General features: G+C 38.2%; 1 protein-coding gene across 2 annotated transcripts in view; it reads left to right on the forward strand.

Annotated features, from left to right (window-relative positions):
* The window catches only part of TM7SF3 (transmembrane 7 superfamily member 3), a 40,300-nt gene that overhangs the window by 15,990 nt on the left and 3,902 nt on the right, over positions 1 to 20,408 (forward strand). For both annotated transcript variants that reach the window (XM_072653442.1, XM_072653441.1), the window contains exons 3-11: positions 418 to 568; positions 1,091 to 1,211; positions 4,020 to 4,191; positions 5,994 to 6,171; positions 13,026 to 13,112; positions 14,556 to 14,636; positions 15,763 to 15,915; positions 18,315 to 18,412; positions 20,157 to 20,319. In XM_072653442.1, coding sequence (XP_072509543.1) covers positions 418 to 568; positions 1,091 to 1,211; positions 4,020 to 4,191; positions 5,994 to 6,171; positions 13,026 to 13,112; positions 14,556 to 14,636; positions 15,763 to 15,915; positions 18,315 to 18,412; positions 20,157 to 20,319 — 1,204 coding nt within the window. The remainder of the gene's footprint in view (positions 1 to 417; positions 569 to 1,090; positions 1,212 to 4,019; positions 4,192 to 5,993; positions 6,172 to 13,025; positions 13,113 to 14,555; positions 14,637 to 15,762; positions 15,916 to 18,314; positions 18,413 to 20,156; positions 20,320 to 20,408) is intronic.

Here is a 20,408-nt window from a genome sequence, read left to right on the forward strand (position 1 = left end):
TACATTGTAAGCTTCTTAAGGGCAGAGACTTTGCCTCTTTCTGTATCACCAGTGTTTAGTACAGCTTCTGGCACATAGTAGGCATTGAATAAGTAATGATTTATTGATTTATATTGATGGAAGCAGGTTCTGCCTTGGAGAATATTTGTTAGGGGAATTTATTGTATAAAAAAATCAATGCCTTTCATAATTGAGTTTTCTTTTTGACCAGGCCCTTTCCTCATACTTCTGATAGTGACCTTTGCAGAGATGTTTCATGAGGTCACCAGTTGTTATCCAACCATCAGTTGGTAGTGTCAGCCTTGGAGGGGAATGTCCAATAAGAATGAATCATTTGTAGTCAGCCTTGCTTAATTCAGTATGTCTGTGGTGGTGGTGATGCTTTGTGGTCATTATTTTTCTTCTCTTCATTTCCAGAATCTTCATTTAGATGTTTCAGGAACAGGTGTGGACAAAGGCCTAGTTTCTGTTCTTAAACCAGAAGAGTACGTTTGTACTTGGTACTTAGAGACTTCAGATGCTGAGAATGTCTGGATTGTGGCTGTTGCACTTTCTTATTCCGCAAAAGGTAACTCTTGTTTGAGCTACACGGTGTTCTCCAGCAAGCCAGTTAGTGCCTTTAACCTGAAGGTGACTCCCTGTCTTCAGTTATGCTGTGGGTGGTATTCATTGGAGAAAGAAGATCTGTTACATTATTAACCTTGTTAGATTTAATGAATGACCCTCAATTTTAATCCAGGTTAACTAGCCACCAGTAGCCCTTGGTGAGTGTCCAGCTCTGCGTATTTGTTCTTGTCTTGGAAATTGTAACTTAAGGGGCATAGTTTTCTCTCTTGTCCATCCTAGAGTTCTTTTTCTACTTTGAAGTAAGTTTCTCAGCCTTCTCTCTTTTTCCCCATACTCTTTCCCTCTTATACGTTTCTTTCAGTGGCTGGTATAGCATATCACTGAGATCTGAAGGGCATTGATCTTCAGAGGGGGGAGTATTGGGCTGTGAAAAGTTGTAAGCTTTGCTTATCTGCCCATGTATATGGTTGGAGGATTTGAGGGACATGATCTCTAGTAACTTAACTCTGTATTTTATTTCTAGATCCTATTCCTGGAGGCTGTAATCTGGAGTTTGCTTTAGATGTGGATCCTAACATTTACTTGGAGTATAATTTATATGAAACAGTTATCAAATTTGCCCCAGCAAATCTAGGACATGACAGGTGTGTGTAATTCTACAGGTTGCTTTTAGATTAAAACTTGCTATATTTTGTAAAGCTGTATGTAAAGGTAGCTCGGTGGTTACCGTGCAGGACTTAAGAGTCAGGAAGATCTGGTTTTGAATCCTTCCTTGGACACTTAGCCTCAGTTTCCTGATTTGTAAAGTGAAAGTGATAATACCACCTGCCTTACAGAATTGTTTATTGTTATTTGTTCAGTCCTTTCTCTCATGCTTGACTCTTTGTGACCCCATTTGGGGTTTCCTTGGCAAAGATATTGGAGTGTTTGCCGTTTCCTTCTCCAGCTCATCTTACAGTTGAGGAAACTGAGGCAAGCAGGGTTAAATGACTTGCCTAGGGTCACACTTCTGGACACTTGTCTGAGGCCAGATTTGAATAAGAGTAAATGAGTTAACATATTGTAAAGCACATCGCAAACCTTAAGGTCCTCTGTAAATGACAGTTGTTATTATCATAGTTAAGGCAAAAAGAACAAGGGTATTCTCAAACTCTGTTTGAACTTTATACATTTAGTCAACAAACATTAATTACTTACTATATATTTCAAGGACTCTACTAATTGCTGGGATTCTAAAGATAAAATATATTGGGTAGTTAGGTGACACAGTATAGTGACGGGCCTGATTTCAGATGTGGCTTCTGACATTACTAACTGTGTGACCCTGGGCAAGTCCTGTTTGCCTCAGTTTCCTTCATGAGTAAAATGAGCTAGACAAGGAAATGGCAATCAAGAAAGCCTGTGTTTAAATGCTGCCTCAGGCAATTGCTAGCCAAATGACCCTGGGCAAGTCACTTAAGCTCTGTTTGCCTTAACTCACTGGCAAACCACTCTAGTATCTAGTATCCTTCCCAGTAAACCCCATGGACAGGATTAGTGTGATATGGTCCACAGAGTCCCAAAGAGTAGGACTGGATTGAACAGTAACAACACTTATGTCTGGCAAGTGTCCCTCGTGCAAACTAGATCTATGACAAGACCCTCCAGTACGGTTAAGATCAATAAGAGATATGAAGGAGGATCTGGCATATATTAAAATAGAGATTTTTTAAAAATCACTGAAAGGTGAAAAGACACTGACATGAATATAGCTGAATCAGTAGATTCTTTGAGGAACTGAGTGGCCTGGATGAAAACCGTCAGTGCGGAGGTAAAAGGATAAACAATTAACAAGAGAAAGAGAATTGGCAAAGAAGAGAGAGTGAATAACATCCTAGTGTGAGAAACAGAGGAAGGCGTTCTGCTTCCACAGCAGTGACTTGTACGTTTACACTCCCAACCTCAGGTTATAAGTCAGAGCTGTGGCTCGGTAGAACCAGGCTTCTGACCTGGTAGAAGGTAGAAGTTTTCATGCTTAACAAGCTGCTTAATATTAACCAACTCATCCCCAGGCTGGAGCAAGCTAATTTGAATGCACATGCAACGTATGACATCTAGGAGAAAAGCATAGAATAGGCGATTTAGGAATTTGTATCCAGCCAGTGAGTGACGGGGAGAGGCATTGGCTGGGAGTGGGGTAAGGGTGCTCCTCTGTGTAGGGCAGCCCCTCTTTGCAAGAGCAACATAAACTGCTTTTCTGGCTTCATCATGGAAGGCCTTATTCTTTGCCAGCGCATTTCTCACAATAGTATATTTAGAAAACATTAGAGAATCAACACAAATTAAGAACATAAAGCTTCAGCCAAATAGCAGAATAGAAAATAAATCCGTAGAGATAATCAGCATTTTTATCCAGCAAATCCTAAAAGTCTTAGTGCAGTTTTAAACGTGAATAGCTTTTATATATATATATATGTGTGTGTATATATATATATGTATATATATATACACACACATATATATATGTTCTAATAGTTCTAGCCAGTAAAATGGATAAAAGGGTAAATTTCAATTAAAATAACAAAATGTGTTAAATATCTGATTATTCACCTTCGCAAGACTCATAAAAGGCTTAAGTACAGCTCCCAGGCAATTTTTACAGAAACAAAAGGAAGATCTACATATAACAGAAGTATTTAGTGTTCCTGATTAATATAGTCTCTATCACAAAACTCCTTAACAAGCACCATTCCAATGAAAATAGCAATAAAATGCTATATAGAATTATATGAAATAATAAATTCTGGCAAAGGAACAAAGGATCAAGAATATAAAGAAAAATTGTCCAGAAAAAAGCAGTTAAGAAGTAAATAGTATTACCAGCTTTCAAATTCTTATTATGAAATAGTAATTATCCATAGTCTACCAATTTTTAAAAAGAAATGTACATAAGTAGAATAGATTAGGTGAGCATGATTTACAAAGCGAACCTGAACAATAATTCACTGCTCGTGAAGCTGTTAATTGGTCTATTTTGAAAAGCCATATGGAATGATACAAGAAAAATTAGAAAATTATTACATTCCTTGATGCAGTGATTCAACTTCTAGTTAATATTCCAAAGGAGATTATTGATAGGAAGAAAAGTCCCATATGTACAAAATTTTTCCTGATTTTCATTTTATCTCTGTGTCCCCTGCCTAGCACTGTGCTTTTCTGCACATAGTAGGTGTTTAATAAATGCTTGTTGGGTTGGATTGAATGGATCATGAAACAGAGAAATGGAATTTACCATTTCTCAATGTGCACAGTGGGGCTGTGAATTTTCTGTAACTTAAATATAACTTGAAGATTTTTCTTTTAAGTCTATAAAATTGTTTTAAGTGCTAGTCTATTTTTTTTTGCTTATATTTGAGACTTAAGTTGTAAGGGAAGAGTTATTTTTGCTTCTGCATAATTTTGTTTTATTTTAGAGGCACAGATCCACCACCCTGTGATCTGGAGACTGGCCTGGACTCCAGGTGGAGGCTGCAGTATGATGTCTATCAGTATTTTTTGCCTGAGAACAACCTGACTGAAGAAGTATTACTAAGACACATACAGAAGATGTCTGTGGTGTCTCAGATAGAAACCAGTGGTTTCAAAGTAAGATTGGAACTTGGTGTAGTGCCCTAAAAGTTACTTAACTGTGCATTCCCTTTGGTCCATTAATTCTCCTTCTAGATCCTTGATATCCCAAAGAGATCAAGCATGGAAGAAAAGGACCCATGTATAGAAAATTATTAATAGCAGAAAACCGAAAACTTAATGGCTGAACAGATTTTGATATGTGAATATAATGGATTGTTAGTAAGTTGTAAGAATTGATGAAAGGGATGCTTTTAGAGAAAACTGGGGAAGTGATCGGAACCAAGAAAAGGACTAAAAAACTTATACCATTCCATGAAAACAAGTATAGAAAGGAATGTTTGATCTTCCTCTTTGGAATCAGGTGCTCAGTCTGTGACATGGTATGAGGGATGGAAAGTAAGTTAAAAAAAAATAGAAAGAAAGAAAAAGCAGCTTCTCAGATGCCACTGAGATAAGGTTAGCCCTTTTAGGGTTATTGATTCATTCTGTTTGGTTTCTAATCTTGTGAAATTACTCCATGAAAGGCTTACTCTCATGCCTTGTTGTGCCATGGAGGCCACACAATAGATTCTAGAAGGCATGTTGGCAGAGAACAGACTTGGGTACCTTGTACCAAGTTGGAAAGGCTTTGAGCATGTGTCCAGCGTAGGATGATTGTTCTCTCGCCTGAAGTCCAGCCTAATTAATCTCTGAGAAGCGCATTACACATTGTCTACAAAACTTCAACTCCTTGAAATTTTGGGAGTCTTCACTAATGCCATCCCAAGATAGTTTTCATGTTATGAATCGGTCTGTTTAAAATGCAGAAGTATTGGTTGAGAACACATATGACCTGATGGAGTGATACGGAGAAGATAAATATGGGTATTATTTATCTCCCATCATAATAGTCTCACAAACAACCTTTGATAAGTTTGAGGAATATAGTGTGTTCAGGATAAATCAGGTGTCATAAATGTGAAACTTTTATTTCTAGCTGTACAAGGAGTAGGGGACTGACGTTTGAGCCTGAATAATCTTAGTTTTGCAGGCAAGATAAATTCATAAGTTTTATTGAGCTGCAGAAGTTTTAATTGATAAAATCCTAACCCTCACAGTGTCTATACTCTTGCAAAGGCACAGTGCCTGGCACGTAGTAGGCGCTTGATAAATGTACATCAGTGGACTGGTTGATAGGCAGGTGTCCCTGCTTAATGTCTAAATCGAGAGGGCTTTGAACCTTTGAAATCATCTAGAAGGCAAATGATTAAACTTTAGAATAGTTTAACATCTATATATTAGTGGTGTCACATAAGGCCACCCTAGCGGTAGGTTGTGGTGTGATAGAAACAGTGATTCATGATTGGGCATTTCAAAACACATGTATCTGAATTTAGGACAAGTGCATCGCACATCGTTGTATAATGTTGAACCAAACAATGTTGTTTAGCTCCTGCGATAAAGGAAGAATAGAAACTTGGAGGCGAGGAGATAAACTGCTCAGTTGCAGAATGGACACCCAGGCGACCTAGAAAATAATTCAGTTCATCTTCTAATGCCCTTCAAGGATTTTGTTTCTGTCATTTTCACAGCCTAGGTTATGAAACTTTATTAACTATGGAAGGGCTTCTTGATGACGCCACTTTAAGTCTTGTTGCTGATGGGGGGTGCAAAAGTTCTACCTTCCGAAGTGTTTTGGGTCTGTTCTGTAGAAAACAGTTACAGTGAAATGTTGTTTAAATTTTATTACTACAGGCATGTTGAATTTGCGATATGTGGAGTGGAGTTTTTGTTTAATTTTGGACACAAAGTAACCAAGCTGTCATTTTTTGTTTCAGGTTGCTACCCTGAAATCTAGCGATAAGACCATCGTTTACTTCTCGTCTCTCCCAGGACAGGGTGTCATTTATAATGTCATTGTACGGGACCCAGTTTTAAATACATCAGCCGCTTACGTTCCTGCTCACACGTATGCCTGTCACTTCAATACCACTGTAGATAATTGTTCTTCTCTTGGTGAGTGCAGTAGTCCTTTCATCTAAATCAAGAAAGAACCCTTCGACCCCAAAGACTGGTCTCAGCAAATAAGGAATTTCAGCATGGTTATTTTTAGCCCCAACAAGCTAAAATTTGTGATTGTTTTCATTTTTGTTGTCTGTGTTGTTTTTCCCAGCTGATGTTTCTTTACCCATTACATACTCTAAATCAGGGTTGCTGTAAATCTTTGACACTTTCCTTTAGGTCTAAGAAGACCTGCCTCCTTTTCTCTCAGAGTATTCTGCCTTGACTACATATCATTCCTCTTCCATATTTTTTTTGCTGCTATCCTGAGATGCCCAAGCAAATACCTGGACCTTAGAAAAAAAGTGAAATTTCTCTTTAAAAAAAAAAAATTTCCACAGTTTTATTAATCTGTTATTTTTTAAATCACCTTCATTTCCATATCTCTTCTCCTCTTTAATTAAAAAAAAATGTGCATTTATTTATAAATTTTATATATGTGCACCTGGTTCTAAGCTCATTTCAATAATTTGGTTTTACTAGCTATTAGCTAAAAAAGATAACTCAGATATGTGCCTGCAAATGAAAGAGGTGCATTGTTGATTACACTTGCTTAATCATTATATTCATATTTCTTTTTTTAAAATTAATTTTATATTTTTTACAATTAATAAAAATCTACTTTCTCTTCCACTTTCTCCCCCCAGCCCCTGGAAAAGAAAGAAAACAAAACCCTGGTAACAAATATGTATCGTCAAACAATGCAAATTCTTAATTTTCCATGTCTAAAAAACCCTTTCATCCTGCACCCTGAATCTATCCCCTCTGTGTCAAGATGTGGGTAACATTTTTCGTCCGGAGTTCTCTGGAGTCGTGCTTGCTCACGACTGGCCCTTTATTAGAGTTGTTAAGTCTTTCAGAGCTGTGTGTCTTTACAGTGCTATTGCTGTGGTGTAAGTTGTCTGCCTGGTTCTGCTGCCCACTTTGCTCCATTTCCATTTGTATAAGTCTCCTTGGATGTCTTTGAGACCAAGCCCTTCTACATTTCTTAGAGCATGATAGTATTCTATCATATTGATATACTCTAGCTTATTCAGCCATTCTCCAGTTAATGAACCCCTTCCCATCCCCAGTTTCCACTTTTTTTTTAACCACAGCAAAAAGAGTTCCTATAAAGGTTTTTCTATATATGGGCCATTTTTCTTCTTCTTTGATTTCTTTGGGAGTATAGACCTATTAATGGTATCACTGGATCATAGGGTTTATAAAACAGAGTTTTATAAATTTGGGGGCATAGTTCCAAATTGCTTTCCAGAATGGCAGGACCAATTCCCAGCTTCACCAATATTGCATGAATATTCAGGTTTTTCATTCTCTTTTCCTATTCAGTGAGTCATCTCCCTGTAACAAAGAATAAAAAAGAAAGAGAAATTAAACAGAACAACCCAAAACATGAAGAGTCTGATAGTATGTGCAAGAAAAGGGAGATGTCTGATGTTCTTGCTCAGGTTAGGACAGAGCCCCTTTTAGTTTTAAGTTCTTGGTTTTCCCTGATAGAGTTCCTCAGTCAATGTTTGAAATTTTCTGAGTACTTTATCAGTTCCAGGTCACATTAGTAAATGGGTAGAGATTACATCTTTGATGAAGAGATTGAAATAGAGAAGGAAAGCCAGCAGCAGAGGCGGAAGGAAGCATCTCAGAGAAGCGTGGAACTTGGGGGTATCCTTTCATGTCACCTTGATGTGTGGCCTTGGGAAACTTTCTTAATTCCTTTGAGTGATTTCTTTGTGTGCCAGATAAGGAGGTGGGACTGGATTATCCTTAAAGGGTCAGTAGTTTTGAATCTTGGGTGAAAAGGTCCTGTAGCAAATAGAAAACTACTGTACCCTCAATTTGTGGTAAATGTGATGTGATGGCTGAGTAGGTAACCTCATAACTCTCCCCCTCCCCCACCACTGATAGGTTGATAAAACCACCATCCTGACAAAACAGGAAAACTTCTGAAGCAGAGGTGGGGAACTTGCAGCCTCAAGGCCACAGGTGGCCCTCTAGGTCTTCCGGTGCAGCCTTTTGACTGAATCCAAACTTCACACGATAAATCCCCTTAATAAGAGGATTTGTTCTGTAAAACTTGTGTTCAGTCAGAAGATTGTACCAAGGACCTAGAAGGCCACATGGGACCTCAAGGCCACAGTTCTCCACCCCTGTTCTAAAGAGGTTGGTAATTTCCAACAAACAGACTTCTGGGGAAAAAGAAAGTATTTTGCTGTTGTTTTGTGAAAGTGTGAATAATTTTAATATGACACTTGAAGAATGTAGGTGACTTTGTTTTAAAAATATATCAAGGGCTTTTCACTTGATTCTCAAGATCTATGAGCATGTCAATGGCAAATTTGGAGAGCAGTTTTTTAATCTCTTTTTCAAGTGAATAATAATTTCTTCCAATTACACGTACAACAAGTTTTAACATTCATTTTGGAAAAAATTGAGTTTCAAATTCTCCACCTTCTTCTCTCACTTCTCCCCTCTTTGAGACAGTAAACTATTTCATATTGGTTATCCATGTGCAGCTGTATAAAACATATTTCCATATTATTCATGTTGTGAAAGAAAACATGGACCAAAAAAACTCATGAAAAAATAGTGAAAAATAGTATGCTTTGATCAAGCAGTTTTATCTCTGAGAAGCCCAGTTATTAGACTGTAAATTTGAAAGTACGAGTCATGGGATCAGGTTTTCATTGACACCAGGAAACATTTAATTACCGTACTTCATTATTAATTATGTTAAGACATAAAGAAAAAAAACTTTCTTTACTACAAGTTGTGCAATTAGCAAAACGGGTTTAATTTTTAGCACTGTGACTTCCAGTGTATTAATAGATGCTTTTGGGATTTATGCTTTGAAATAACAATTTCATCAAGTCCAAAAATATAATTAAGTGCTTATTTTGTGGGCCTGAAGGATGGCATAAAAGCTATCGTATTGGCTAAGATCAAGTAAGATGAATTTTATAAGGATCCATGTAAAATCCTTTGCTTATGAAGTTGATTTTTTTTAACTCATGTATAATATTGTCAGAGCATGGTCATCTGAGAAGAATTTAGAGTTATAGTGGACTGTAAGCTCTGGTGACAGTGTGAGATATGGTCAAAAATCCTCATGCACAGGCTGAATTTATTATTTATTTAAAAAAAATTTTTTTTTTATTTAACTTTTAACATTCATTTTAACAAAATTTTGGGTTCCAAATTTTCTCCCCTTTTGTCCCCTCCCCCCCAAAACACCAAGCATTCTAATTGCCCCTATCACCAATCTGCTCTCTCTTCTATCATCCCTCTCTGCCCTTGTCTCCGTCTTCTCTTTTGTCCTGTAGGGCCAGATAACTTTCTATACCCCTTTACCTGTATTTCTTGTTTCCTAGTGGCAAGAACAGTACTCAACAGTTGTTCCTAAAACTTTGAGTTCCAACTTCTTTACCTCCCTCCCTCCCCACCCCTTCCCTTTGGAAGGCAGGCAGTTCAATATAGGCCAAATCTGTGTAGTTTTGCAAATGACTTCCATAATAGTCGTGTTGTATAAGACTAACTATATTTCCCTCCATCCTATCCTGTCCGCCATTTACTTCTATTCTCTCTTTTGATCCTGTCCCTCCCCATGAGTGTTGACCTCAAATTGCTCCCTCCTCCCCATGCCCTCCCTTCCATCATCCCCCCCCCCGCTTATCCCCTTATCCCCCAGTTTCCTGTATTGTAAGATAGGTTTTCATACCAAAGTGAGTGTGCATTTTATTCCTTCCTTTAGTGGAATGTGATGAGAGTAAACTTCATGTTTTTCTCTCACCTACCCTCTTTATCCCTCCACTAATAAGTCTTTTGCTTGCCTCTTTTATGAGAGATAATTTGCCCCATTCCATTTCTCCCTTTCTCCTCCCAATATATTTCTTTCTCGCTGCTTGATTTCATTTTTTAAAGATATGATCCCATCCTCTTCAATTCACTCTGTGCACTGTCTCTATGTGTGTGTGTGTGCGTGTGCATGTGTGTATGTGTGTAATCCCACCCAGTACCCAGATACTGAAATGTTTCAAGAGTTACAAATATTGTCTTTCCATGTAGGAATGTAAACAGTTCAACTTTAGTAAGTCCTTTATGACTTCTCTTTGCTGTTTACCTTTTCATGGTTCTCTTCATTCTTGTGTTTGAAAGTCAAATTTTCTTTTCAGCTCTGGTCTTTTCATCAAGAATGCTTGAAAGTCCTCTATTTCATTGAAAGATCAATTTTTCCCCTGAAGTATTATACTCAGTTTTGCTGGGTAGGTGATTCTTGGTTTTAGTCCTAGTTCCTTTGACTTCTGGAATATCCATGCCCTTCTATCCCTTAATGTAGAAGCTGCTGGATCTTGTGTTATCCTGATTGTATTTCCACAATACTTGAATAGTTTCTTTCTAGCTGCTTGAAGTATTTTCTCCTTGACCAGGGAATTCTGGAATTTGGCCACAATGTTCCTAGGAGTGTCTCTTTTTGGATCTCTTTCAGGTGGTGTTCTGTGGATTCCTTGAATACTTATTTTGCCCTCTGGTTCTAGAATATCAGGGCAGTTTTCCTTGATAATTTCATGAAAGATGATGTCTAGGCTCTTTTTTTGATCAAGGCTTTCAGGTAGGCCCATAATTTTTAAATTATCTCTCCTGGATCTATTTTCCAGGTCAGTTGTTTTTCCAATGAGATATTTCTTATTATCTTCCATTTTTTCATTCTTTTGGTTTTGTTTTGTGATTTCTTGGTTTCTCATAAAGTCATTAGCCTCCATCTGTTCCATTCTAATTTTGAAAGAACTATTTTCTTCAGTGAGCTTTTGAACCTCCTTTTCCATTTGGCTAATTCTGCTTTTGAAAGCATTCTTCTCCTCATTGGCTTTTTGAACCTCTTTTGCCGATTGAGTTAGCCTATTTTTCAAGGTGTTATTTTCTTCAGCATTTTTTTGGGTCTCCTTTAGCAGGGTGCTGACCTGCTGTTCATGCTTTACCTGCATGTCTCTCATTTCTCTTCCCAGCTTTTCTTCCACCTCTCTAACTTGATTTTCAAAATTCTTTTTGAGCTCTTCCATGGCCTGAGCCCATTGGGTGGGCTGGGACACAGAAGCCTTGACTTCTGTGTCTTTCCCTGATGGTTAGCATTGTTCTTCCTCATCAGAAAGGAAGGGAGGAAATGCCTGTTCACCAAGAAAGTAACCTTCTATAGTCTTATTTCTTTTCCCTTTTCTGGGCATTTTCCCAGCCAGTGACTTGACTTCTGAATATTCTCTTCACATCCACTTCGCCTCCAGATCCTCCCAGCCAGCGCTTGGGGTCTGGGATTCAAATGCTGCTTCCCAGCCTCAGGGCTTTGGGCAGGGGCAGGGCTGCTATTCAGTGTGAGATTAAGTTCAGGTGCTCAGGTGGGAGCAGGGCCGCCTCAAGGGCTCAGTTCCCTCAGGGGACTTATGCAGAGACCTTCAACAATGGATCTGGGCTCCTGCCTGCTTGGGGAGCCCTGGTCTGCTCCCGCCTCTGCTGTTGCCTCCCGAGGGGGCCTGAGTTATGGGGGCACCCCACTCCCCTCTCAACCTGCCAAAGAGACCCTCTCACCAACCCCCATCACCTGTGGGTGGAGGGACCTGTGTGGACTGCTGCTGGAGATTCTGTCCCTGAAGCCTGCTCGGATCTGCTCCTCTCGGTGCCGCGGCCAACGCAGGGCTGGGCTCAGCTCCGCCTCGGCAGTGCGAAGGACCTTTTGTGAGAGGTTTGCAGGGCTCTCTGGAACAGAAATCTCCTCTGCTCCACCGTTCTGTGGCCTCTGCTGCTCCAGAATTCGCCGGGGGTTCTTTTTTACAGGTGTTCTATGGGCTGTGGGTTCGGAGCTATGTGTATGTGCGTCTTTCTACTCTACCATCTTGGCTCCACCCCCGCACAGGCTGAATTTAAAGACATGGCGTCCAGAACATGAAAAACCATCAGTAATTGCATTGTTCTTCTCTCTGATCAGACTTCATCTGTAGTATTGTGTTCAGTTCTGACTATTATATTTTAGAAAGGGTATGGAGAAGCTGGAAAGTAGGGCACTTCTGTTTTGGTGACACCATATTTTACCTTGCTGACCAGATGTATTTTTGGGTGGAGATGAGGGAGGATGCATCCAGATAAGCTGAAGGCCACAGTATTCTTGTTGGATATCTTCGTTATATTTGGGCAAATACAACTTCTTTTTGTGACTTTCTGTGCCTCATTTCATTCCAACATTTAATCCGAATTGACAGGGTGCTAGCATTAGGCTCACTCTCACCTGTCACAAGGGATTGAGCTTGCTCTGCTGTGACCCAGGGGGCAGAATTAGGAGCAGTGGGGAGGCAGCAGGGGAGAGAGACTTGAAAGACTTGGTGACAGTTAGAGCCATGTGCAAGTGGAATGTACTGCCTCAGAATGTGGTGGAGGTCTTTAGACAAAGACTGGCTGACCACTTGGGAATGCTGTAGATTGTATAGGGAATTCTTGTTCATGTCTAATTCTGGGATCTTGTGGTCAAAGTGGATATCCCAGCTATTTAATATGATCGGTTTATTTTCTTTTCTCTTGACCTTTTGGTCTATGAACACTAGAAGGACCATACTTGAAGAAGACCTCAAAGCATCAAGCTTTGTCAGTTTATAGAAGGCATTTTAAAAAATCCCTATAGGAAAGAAAGTGAGACAGTAGGATGAAGATTTTTCTGAAAAGCAAAATTTTTGTGTCAGTTCATACTTTTGGTCCTTCTAGTTGTTAATTAAGCTTGGGTGGCAATTCAGATGATCACCAAATGTAACTCTTAATTTTATTTTAATTATTTCTAGGAAGGATCTCAACCAAAGTGTTTTTCACTATTTTTGCTATTCTTGGTCTCTTCATTTGTTTCTTTGGACACAGATTCTGGAAAACAGGTATTCTCTACCTTTTTAATATATTGTGTTCTGTGACGTAAACAAATTAACATCTCCATACATTCGGCCAAATGTGTAAGGACTAGGAATTGCTTTGCATTTTGCCTTTCCTCAATACTTAAAATTCCACTTTTTTCCCTCAGAAGAGAAGATTGGTTTGAGTTCCACATATTTGTATGACCTTACAGAATTCTTTTGGTGGAATTTTTTATTTTTTAAAACTTTTAGGTTGATGTGATTTTTTGGGAGGGGGGGAGGTGAAATAATTACTGCATTTTATGTTGTGTAAATGAGACACCCATTGCAGAATCCAGAGAGTGTTTTATTTGTCATGGTCTGTGCCTATAAAAGTGCAGGCCACCAATGGATTTGTGTAGAGCAAGTTAGAACTCCAAAGACCACAGCAACAAATGGAGTGGTAGGAGTAAGCAATGAGCTCGTCCTAAATCCTGAGGAAGTCAGCTGGTACTTACATCCCTGAGGCTATGAAGGCTTTGAAGAAAACAATCACTATTATTTTTTCAGTCAGAGAATCAGAATGAGCTGGTACAACTCAACAGATAGTAGCATTTTCTTAATTGCTGCCTCATTCATATCATTTCGTATTCCTCTCATGTCTAACTGGGAAAGAAGAACAATATGAAGAATTTATGATGTGAGAAATTGATACCTTTTCCCATGCGAGCAATTACCGTTAAGTCCTTGACTTCTCCAGACATTATTACTAGATTTTATATTAAAGTTACACAGTTTTTTTAGTTTTTCATGTTATAAGGGAGAATGGTATAATAGATTGTTCAGTATCACATCTTTGGCATTGGACTGCTTTAGAACTCTAAAGGTTCAGGTTTGCTTCTTTTAAAAAATGAATATTTTTTATTGATATGTTTTGTTTTGTATCACCTCGTTGACAAATGTAGACTGTAAACTCACATTGTACTTTTCCTACTTAGAGAGTCATCCCTTGTAACAAAATAGTGAGATAGCAAAAAAATCAATATCAACCAGTTTACTTCTGTGATTCATTTTGCGTAGGTTAATATTAGAATTTAATGTGTAATCCTTGACTTGAGTCAAAGTTGGGAGTTGTCTGTGTGTGCAGGCTGGGTGGCAAGCTGGGTACCAGGCTCAGATGATGACAAATCTACCTCATTCCCAAAGAGGGTAGTTGAAAGATGATTTGTATATACTAGACTTGTACCCTGCTGCCATTACTGTGGGCATGTTTCAAGATTAATAGTATTGAATGCCTGATAATTCCACTCAGTTCTGTTGTGCCACATAGTACTTTCTTGTTCCTTTGTCACCAAGTGTTCTAACATCCAGAGACTGGACACTTAAGGGTATATCATTAATGAGAACAAAATGTTACCTTAAAAATTCACCAATGTACTTAAATGCAGAGTATTGAACTGTGGTTTCCTCTTTGTGGTTTATTTTTAGAACTGTTCTTCATAGGCTTTATCTTCGTGGGATTCTTTTTTTATATATTGATTACAAGATTAACTTTTCTTCAGTATGATGGTAAGTAAAAATCAGCTTTTTGCTAAGTCAAGAAGGAAAATGTTGAGTTAGTTCCCCAGCCTTCTCTTAGCTCTTTGATAACTGATACTGAATGCTTGGCATAGTGGTTGGGGAGCTGCCCTTTGAGTCAGAGAGATCTGGGTTTGAGTCATTTGACATATACAGCTTGTATACCTGCACAAGTCACTTAGAACTTGAAGGTTTTGAGAATTCCCTATACTAGTGAAATCACAGGTCCAGACTGCCTATTGTATGTTATAAATCTTTGTGTAGATGTAAATGGGGTATAATGACAGCTATCACATTTTAATCCCTTAATAATGCCCTGCATGAGACAACAGCTCAGAAAGCTACATGTTGAACTTTAAAAAGAAAAGCAAAGCTGTATAAACTAGAGGTCTGTATTTTCACATACATTCCTCTTTTTTCTGCTCTACTATGTACATGGAAATGTCTGTTTTATTTGGTGTTTAAGTTTCAGAGTAAAAACAGTATAAGAAGCATCACTACCACTGATAAGTGTTGGAGTATGGTTAGAATGTTGACCAAGTCACTGCCTACAAGCTACTACTTCCACAGGGTTTAAAAAAAAATAATGTATTTCCCCAATTATATGTAAAGATTTATAACATTCATTTTTAAAAAAAGATTTTGAGTTCCAAAATTTCTCCCTCTCTCACCTTCCCTCTCCTTGTGAGATGGTAAGAGTTTGATACAGGTTATGCATGTGCTCTCATACAGAATATTTCTGTATTAGTCATGTTGTGAATATATATGTTTGCTTTTAGAGGCAACTGTGCCTTATTTACAATGGAACTGGATTTGTTTGCCTTTGGTTCTAGAGTTTTTCTGGAAGTTAAAAAAATTAATGGATTTTTATGACTCCGACCTACTTGGTGCTAAACTTGTTGTAAGATTTTGTAAACTCAGTCTCCTTATTAGGGCTGTGATTAGCATTGGAGAGTTCCTGGGCTGACATGTTTTTGTGGGCCATTGAAGACTCCTGTGATTTTAAATCCTAGTTTTTCATAGACATTAAGGCTGAGTTTGTTTGCTTCAAGTCACGTCTGCCAACAGAGTATGACAATGTGAGTAAAATGGTTTCGTTTCCCCCTTCTTTGCGTAGATCGCCTGATTTTGACTACAGTTGCGGGAGGCGTTGGTGGAATTCTCTTTGTGATGGTTTGGTGGAGATTTGGGTTGATCCTGATTTGTATGCTCTGTGTTGGACTAGTGCTGGGATTCCTCATCTCGTCTGTGGCTTTCTTTACTCCACTAGGTAGGAGATTGTATGTTTAGGCCCTTTGTTCAAAAAATTAAATTAAATCAAAAAATTAAATTCAATAAAATTGCATTTAAAAATTGGAAAACTATTATTAACTTGTACAAAAACAGAGGAGGACTTCTGTTGTATAATTTTTTTTTTTAAGGGAAAGAATTTATAACCAGTTTCCCGAGTTTCTCTACCACATTCTCCAAAGCCCTGCCTCTCTACCTCTCCTCACCAGTTATTAGCAGGCATGAAACTGATCCAACCTGGCAGAACTCTCTGTGCTTTATCTCCTTCCCACATATTGTAGCATGCTCATTCCTGTTTTTGTGTCGTGTTCCTCTACATTCGATTCATCTTTTAATCCCTATTCACAGCTCTTCCTGCCTTCTGAACTGCTGTGGCATTTAGGATGCTGCCTGCCTTATTCACTGTTACTTTGTGGGCATTAATCCTATTTCTGGTACATATGTACAAAATATATATAGTAATGTTTTCTCCCTCAGTAGAATGGAGGGCAGGGATGCTTTTTTTTGTCTTTGTTTCCCCAAATGCCTGGCATACATATATATGCATAATGAACGCTTTACATTGTCGGGTTTTAAAAATATTTTTATTTCATTTATCATTATATTTATATTGTATATTGATATATTAATTTCATTAAAATCTTCCCAATTACATGTAAAAAATTTTTTTAACAATCATTTTTAAAAATTTTGAGTTTCAGATTTTCTCCCTCCCTCCCAGCCTCCCTGCTATTTGAGAAGGCAAGCCATTTGATTTTGATTATACATGTGAGGTCATACCGCCCGTATTTCCATGTGAACCTTGTTGCAAAAGAAAGCACAAATACAACATTAAAAATACAGAAAGTAAAAAAAAGTGTGCTTCAGTCTGCATTCAGAATTCACCGCTTCTGAAAAAATAAAGAATTCATTGGTTCCGCCTCTAGGGCTGGGCAGCATTTTTCATCATGGGGCCTTTAAAATTGCCTTCGATCGTTGTCTCGATCAAACCAGCCATGCTTTCGTGGTTGATTACCCTCACAAAATTGCTGTTCCCATGTACAGTGTTCTCCTGGTTCTGCTTACTTTTATTTGCATCAGTTCATGCAAGTCTTCCCAGGTTTTTCTGAAGCCATCCTGCTGGCTATTTCTTATAGCATAATAGTGTCCCATCACAGTCATGTGCCAAAATCCCAGTGGATGGGGTCCCTCCATTTCTAATCCTTTGCCATCACAAAAAGAGCTGCTATAAATATTTTTGTACAAATAGATCCTTTCCTCTTTTCTTTGACTTCTTTGGGATACAGAGATTGCTATATATTGTTAAGCTTATTGAGAGCAAGGATCCTGTATAATTTATACTTTGTAGAATTTCTACCAGCTGTTCTGAGCACAGAGAGCAGGACTATCAGTACTTCCTGGAGGTGTTTAAAAATCAAACCCAAAACTTATGTGGGCTGCCCTGGTAGTTTATGTAAAAGAATCTTTTCAGCAGACATTAAATACCTGCTGGGAAGAGTACTGTGCGAAGCATTTATAATCTAATAAGGGCAGAGCACAGACATGTAGATAACACTTTCATGAATGTGTATTATTATGTTGTGAGGTTAGAGGGGGGCGGGGATGGCTGGTACCAAGGTGAGGAATTAAAGGATGGCTCCCTGGAGGAAAGGCATTTCAGTAGAAATTTAAGGGATAGGTAGTTTCTTATGCACTTAGGACATCTAAAAATATCCTGGAGAGGAATGTTTTAATACTATTGTGCTTTCAACCTCTGCCAACACTAAAGGAAATGGCTCCTTGTCTTCTTCTGTGGTGACTTACCCTCTCGCTGCTGCTTCTGCTTCCTACAAAAAACGCACGTTTCTTGTGACATTTGGTAGCTTGGTAGGAAGTATTTTGAGAATTAGCTTTGTATTCTATAGACACATATTCCATCACCTCATGTATGAGAATTTGGTTTGAACAGTTTTCACTGTATATTCTTGGAATATACTTTTGTTCTGTTAACACTGTATGTAAGACCCACTTTAGTGAGAGTTGATAGCTAAATATAATACCAGTTAATTGCATCACCTATTGATATATGTGTGTGTGTGTGTATATGTGTGTATATATATATAATGTGTATTAAACACACATATATTATAGACATACAATATATGTAATATATATTACATATAATATATGTAATAATATATAATAGTATATAATAATGTACATGGAGACCTTATAAGATAAATAATTTATTGCCTTTTCAACTTTTTATACCTTTCCAAACTCTGTAAATCTGAGATCCGTAACTTTCAGTTGCAAGGAGCAAGTATATTTGTTTCCTTTATGTTGAGAAGGTTAGATTTCATATGGACTATTTGTGACTAGTGATTTTTTCTTTTCCAGGTAACTTGAAGGTTTTTCATGATGATGCTATGTTCTGGGTGACTTTTTCTTGTATAGCTGTTTCAATTCCAGTAGTTTTCATAGGTTGCCTAAGAATTGTAAGTATGTCGTGATGGTTATAATACTCATTGTGTGATTTTAGATATTGATGTTTTGTGTACTAAGGTAATAAATACTTGTTTAAAAAAGTACGGGATAAGAAATGATGAACAGTCGAGCTTCAGAAAAACATGGAAAGACTTAATATGAACTGATGCTGAGTGAAGGGGGCAGAACCAGGAGAATGTTGTACACAGTAAGAGTCACAGTGTGCAGTGACTGACTTTGATAGACTTAGCTCTTCTCAGCAAGGCAAGGACCTAAAACAATTCCAAAGGACTCAGGATGGAAAATGCCGTCCACCTCCAGAGAAAGAACTATGGAGTCTGTAGAGCAAAGCAGACTGCTTTCTTTTTGTTCGTTTGTTTTTTTTTGTTTTCCTTTCTCATGATTCCTCCCATTGGCTCTAATTTTTTTATACATGACTAATGTGAAAATATGTTTAATAGGAATGTATATGTAGAATCTATATAGGATTACAGGCTGTCTTGGGGATGGAGGGGGAGAAAATTGAAAACTTATGGAAGTGAATGTTCAAAACTAAAAATAAATAAATTAAGATAAAAAAGGGAGGACATTTTTGAAGATACAAAAGGAACTGATTCTGATGAAGAAGAAAAGAAGAAAGATATCTGAAAAGACTTGTGATTTTAGAGACTAATTGACTGTGTGTGTGTGTGTGTGTGTGTGTGTGTGTGTGTGTGTGTGTCTGTGTCTGTGTCTGTGTGTGTGTGTGTGTGTGTGTGTGTGTGTGTGTGTGTGTGTTCCACACTGGAAAGGCTGCCTTGGGTCATTGTAGATTTCCCCTCACTACATACAGGTCTCTAAATGTGTTTGATAGTCACTTTTCAAGTATTTTTGTAGAGGTAATTTTTTTGTGGCAGCTAAATAGCACAGTGGATAGAAGGCTAGGCCTAGAGTCAGGAAGATTGATCTTCCTAAGTTCTAATCTGGCGTCAGACACTTACTAGCAGTGTGACCCTGGGCAAGTCACTTAACTCTGTTTGCCTTAGCTTCCTCTTCCGTAAAATGAGCTGGAGAAGGAAATGATGAACCACTTCAGTGTCTTTACCAAGAAAACCCCCAGTGGGGTCATGAAGAGTCGGATATGACTGAGCAACCATAATTTTGGGGGAAGTATACATCAGACTTAATGGCCTTTGAGGATCTTCCAATTCTGTGATATTCTGTGGTTTAGTAACATAATGAAAAGTTTGGCCTTTTTCAGCTTGATGTATTGGAGGAAAAGGCTCTTGGTGTATGATCTTAGCCAAGTCATTTTGACCTGTCTCTGTTTCCTCATCTATAAAATGGATATAAACTTTTATGACCCACCTCACAGCATTGCTGGAAGAAGGCAGTCTTGTAAAAATTGGTTAAAAAGGGTAAAGAGTCAACATACCACATAGGAATTGCCTGGAAATTGTAGTCGTCCATCAAGGTTAATATCATTGTAGAATAAAGCTTTATTCAGAATAAATATTTATTAAATGAATTGATGCCTGAGTATGCCCAAGCAAGTATGAATCTCATATGAGGATGCAAGCAGTTTGTAAAGTGTATTAAATATTTTAGCTCAGTCTGTCATGGTAACAATAGCCCTTACTGAAATATCCGTACTTTCCTACAGGCAGCCCTTGGGCTAGACAGGACTCTTCCTTTAACTTGCAGTAACATTTGATTGAGATCAGTGTTCTTTTGGAGATTGGAGTCTAAGACTACTTTTCTCATCATCTCTTGTAGCTGAACATACTGACTTGTGGAATTACCGGCTCCTACTCTTTGGTCTTAGCCATTGACAGCTATTTTTATACCAGCCTTTCATACATCACTTTGAATGTACTTAAGAGAGCAGTCAGCGCCAATTTCAACAAAGCTTACACCAATGTGCCTTTTCAAACTAATGGTAAGTATTTAAGCCAAGGGACTAGTAGTGTGGCCAGTTGGAAGTGCCACCGATGCACCTATAATGCAGGTTGTCCCAAAATTCTTAAT

The sequence above is a fragment of the Notamacropus eugenii genome, chromosome 3 (assembly GCF_028372415.1).
Source record: "Notamacropus eugenii isolate mMacEug1 chromosome 3, mMacEug1.pri_v2, whole genome shotgun sequence".
Classification (NCBI taxonomy): domain Eukaryota; kingdom Metazoa; phylum Chordata; class Mammalia; order Diprotodontia; family Macropodidae; genus Notamacropus; species Notamacropus eugenii.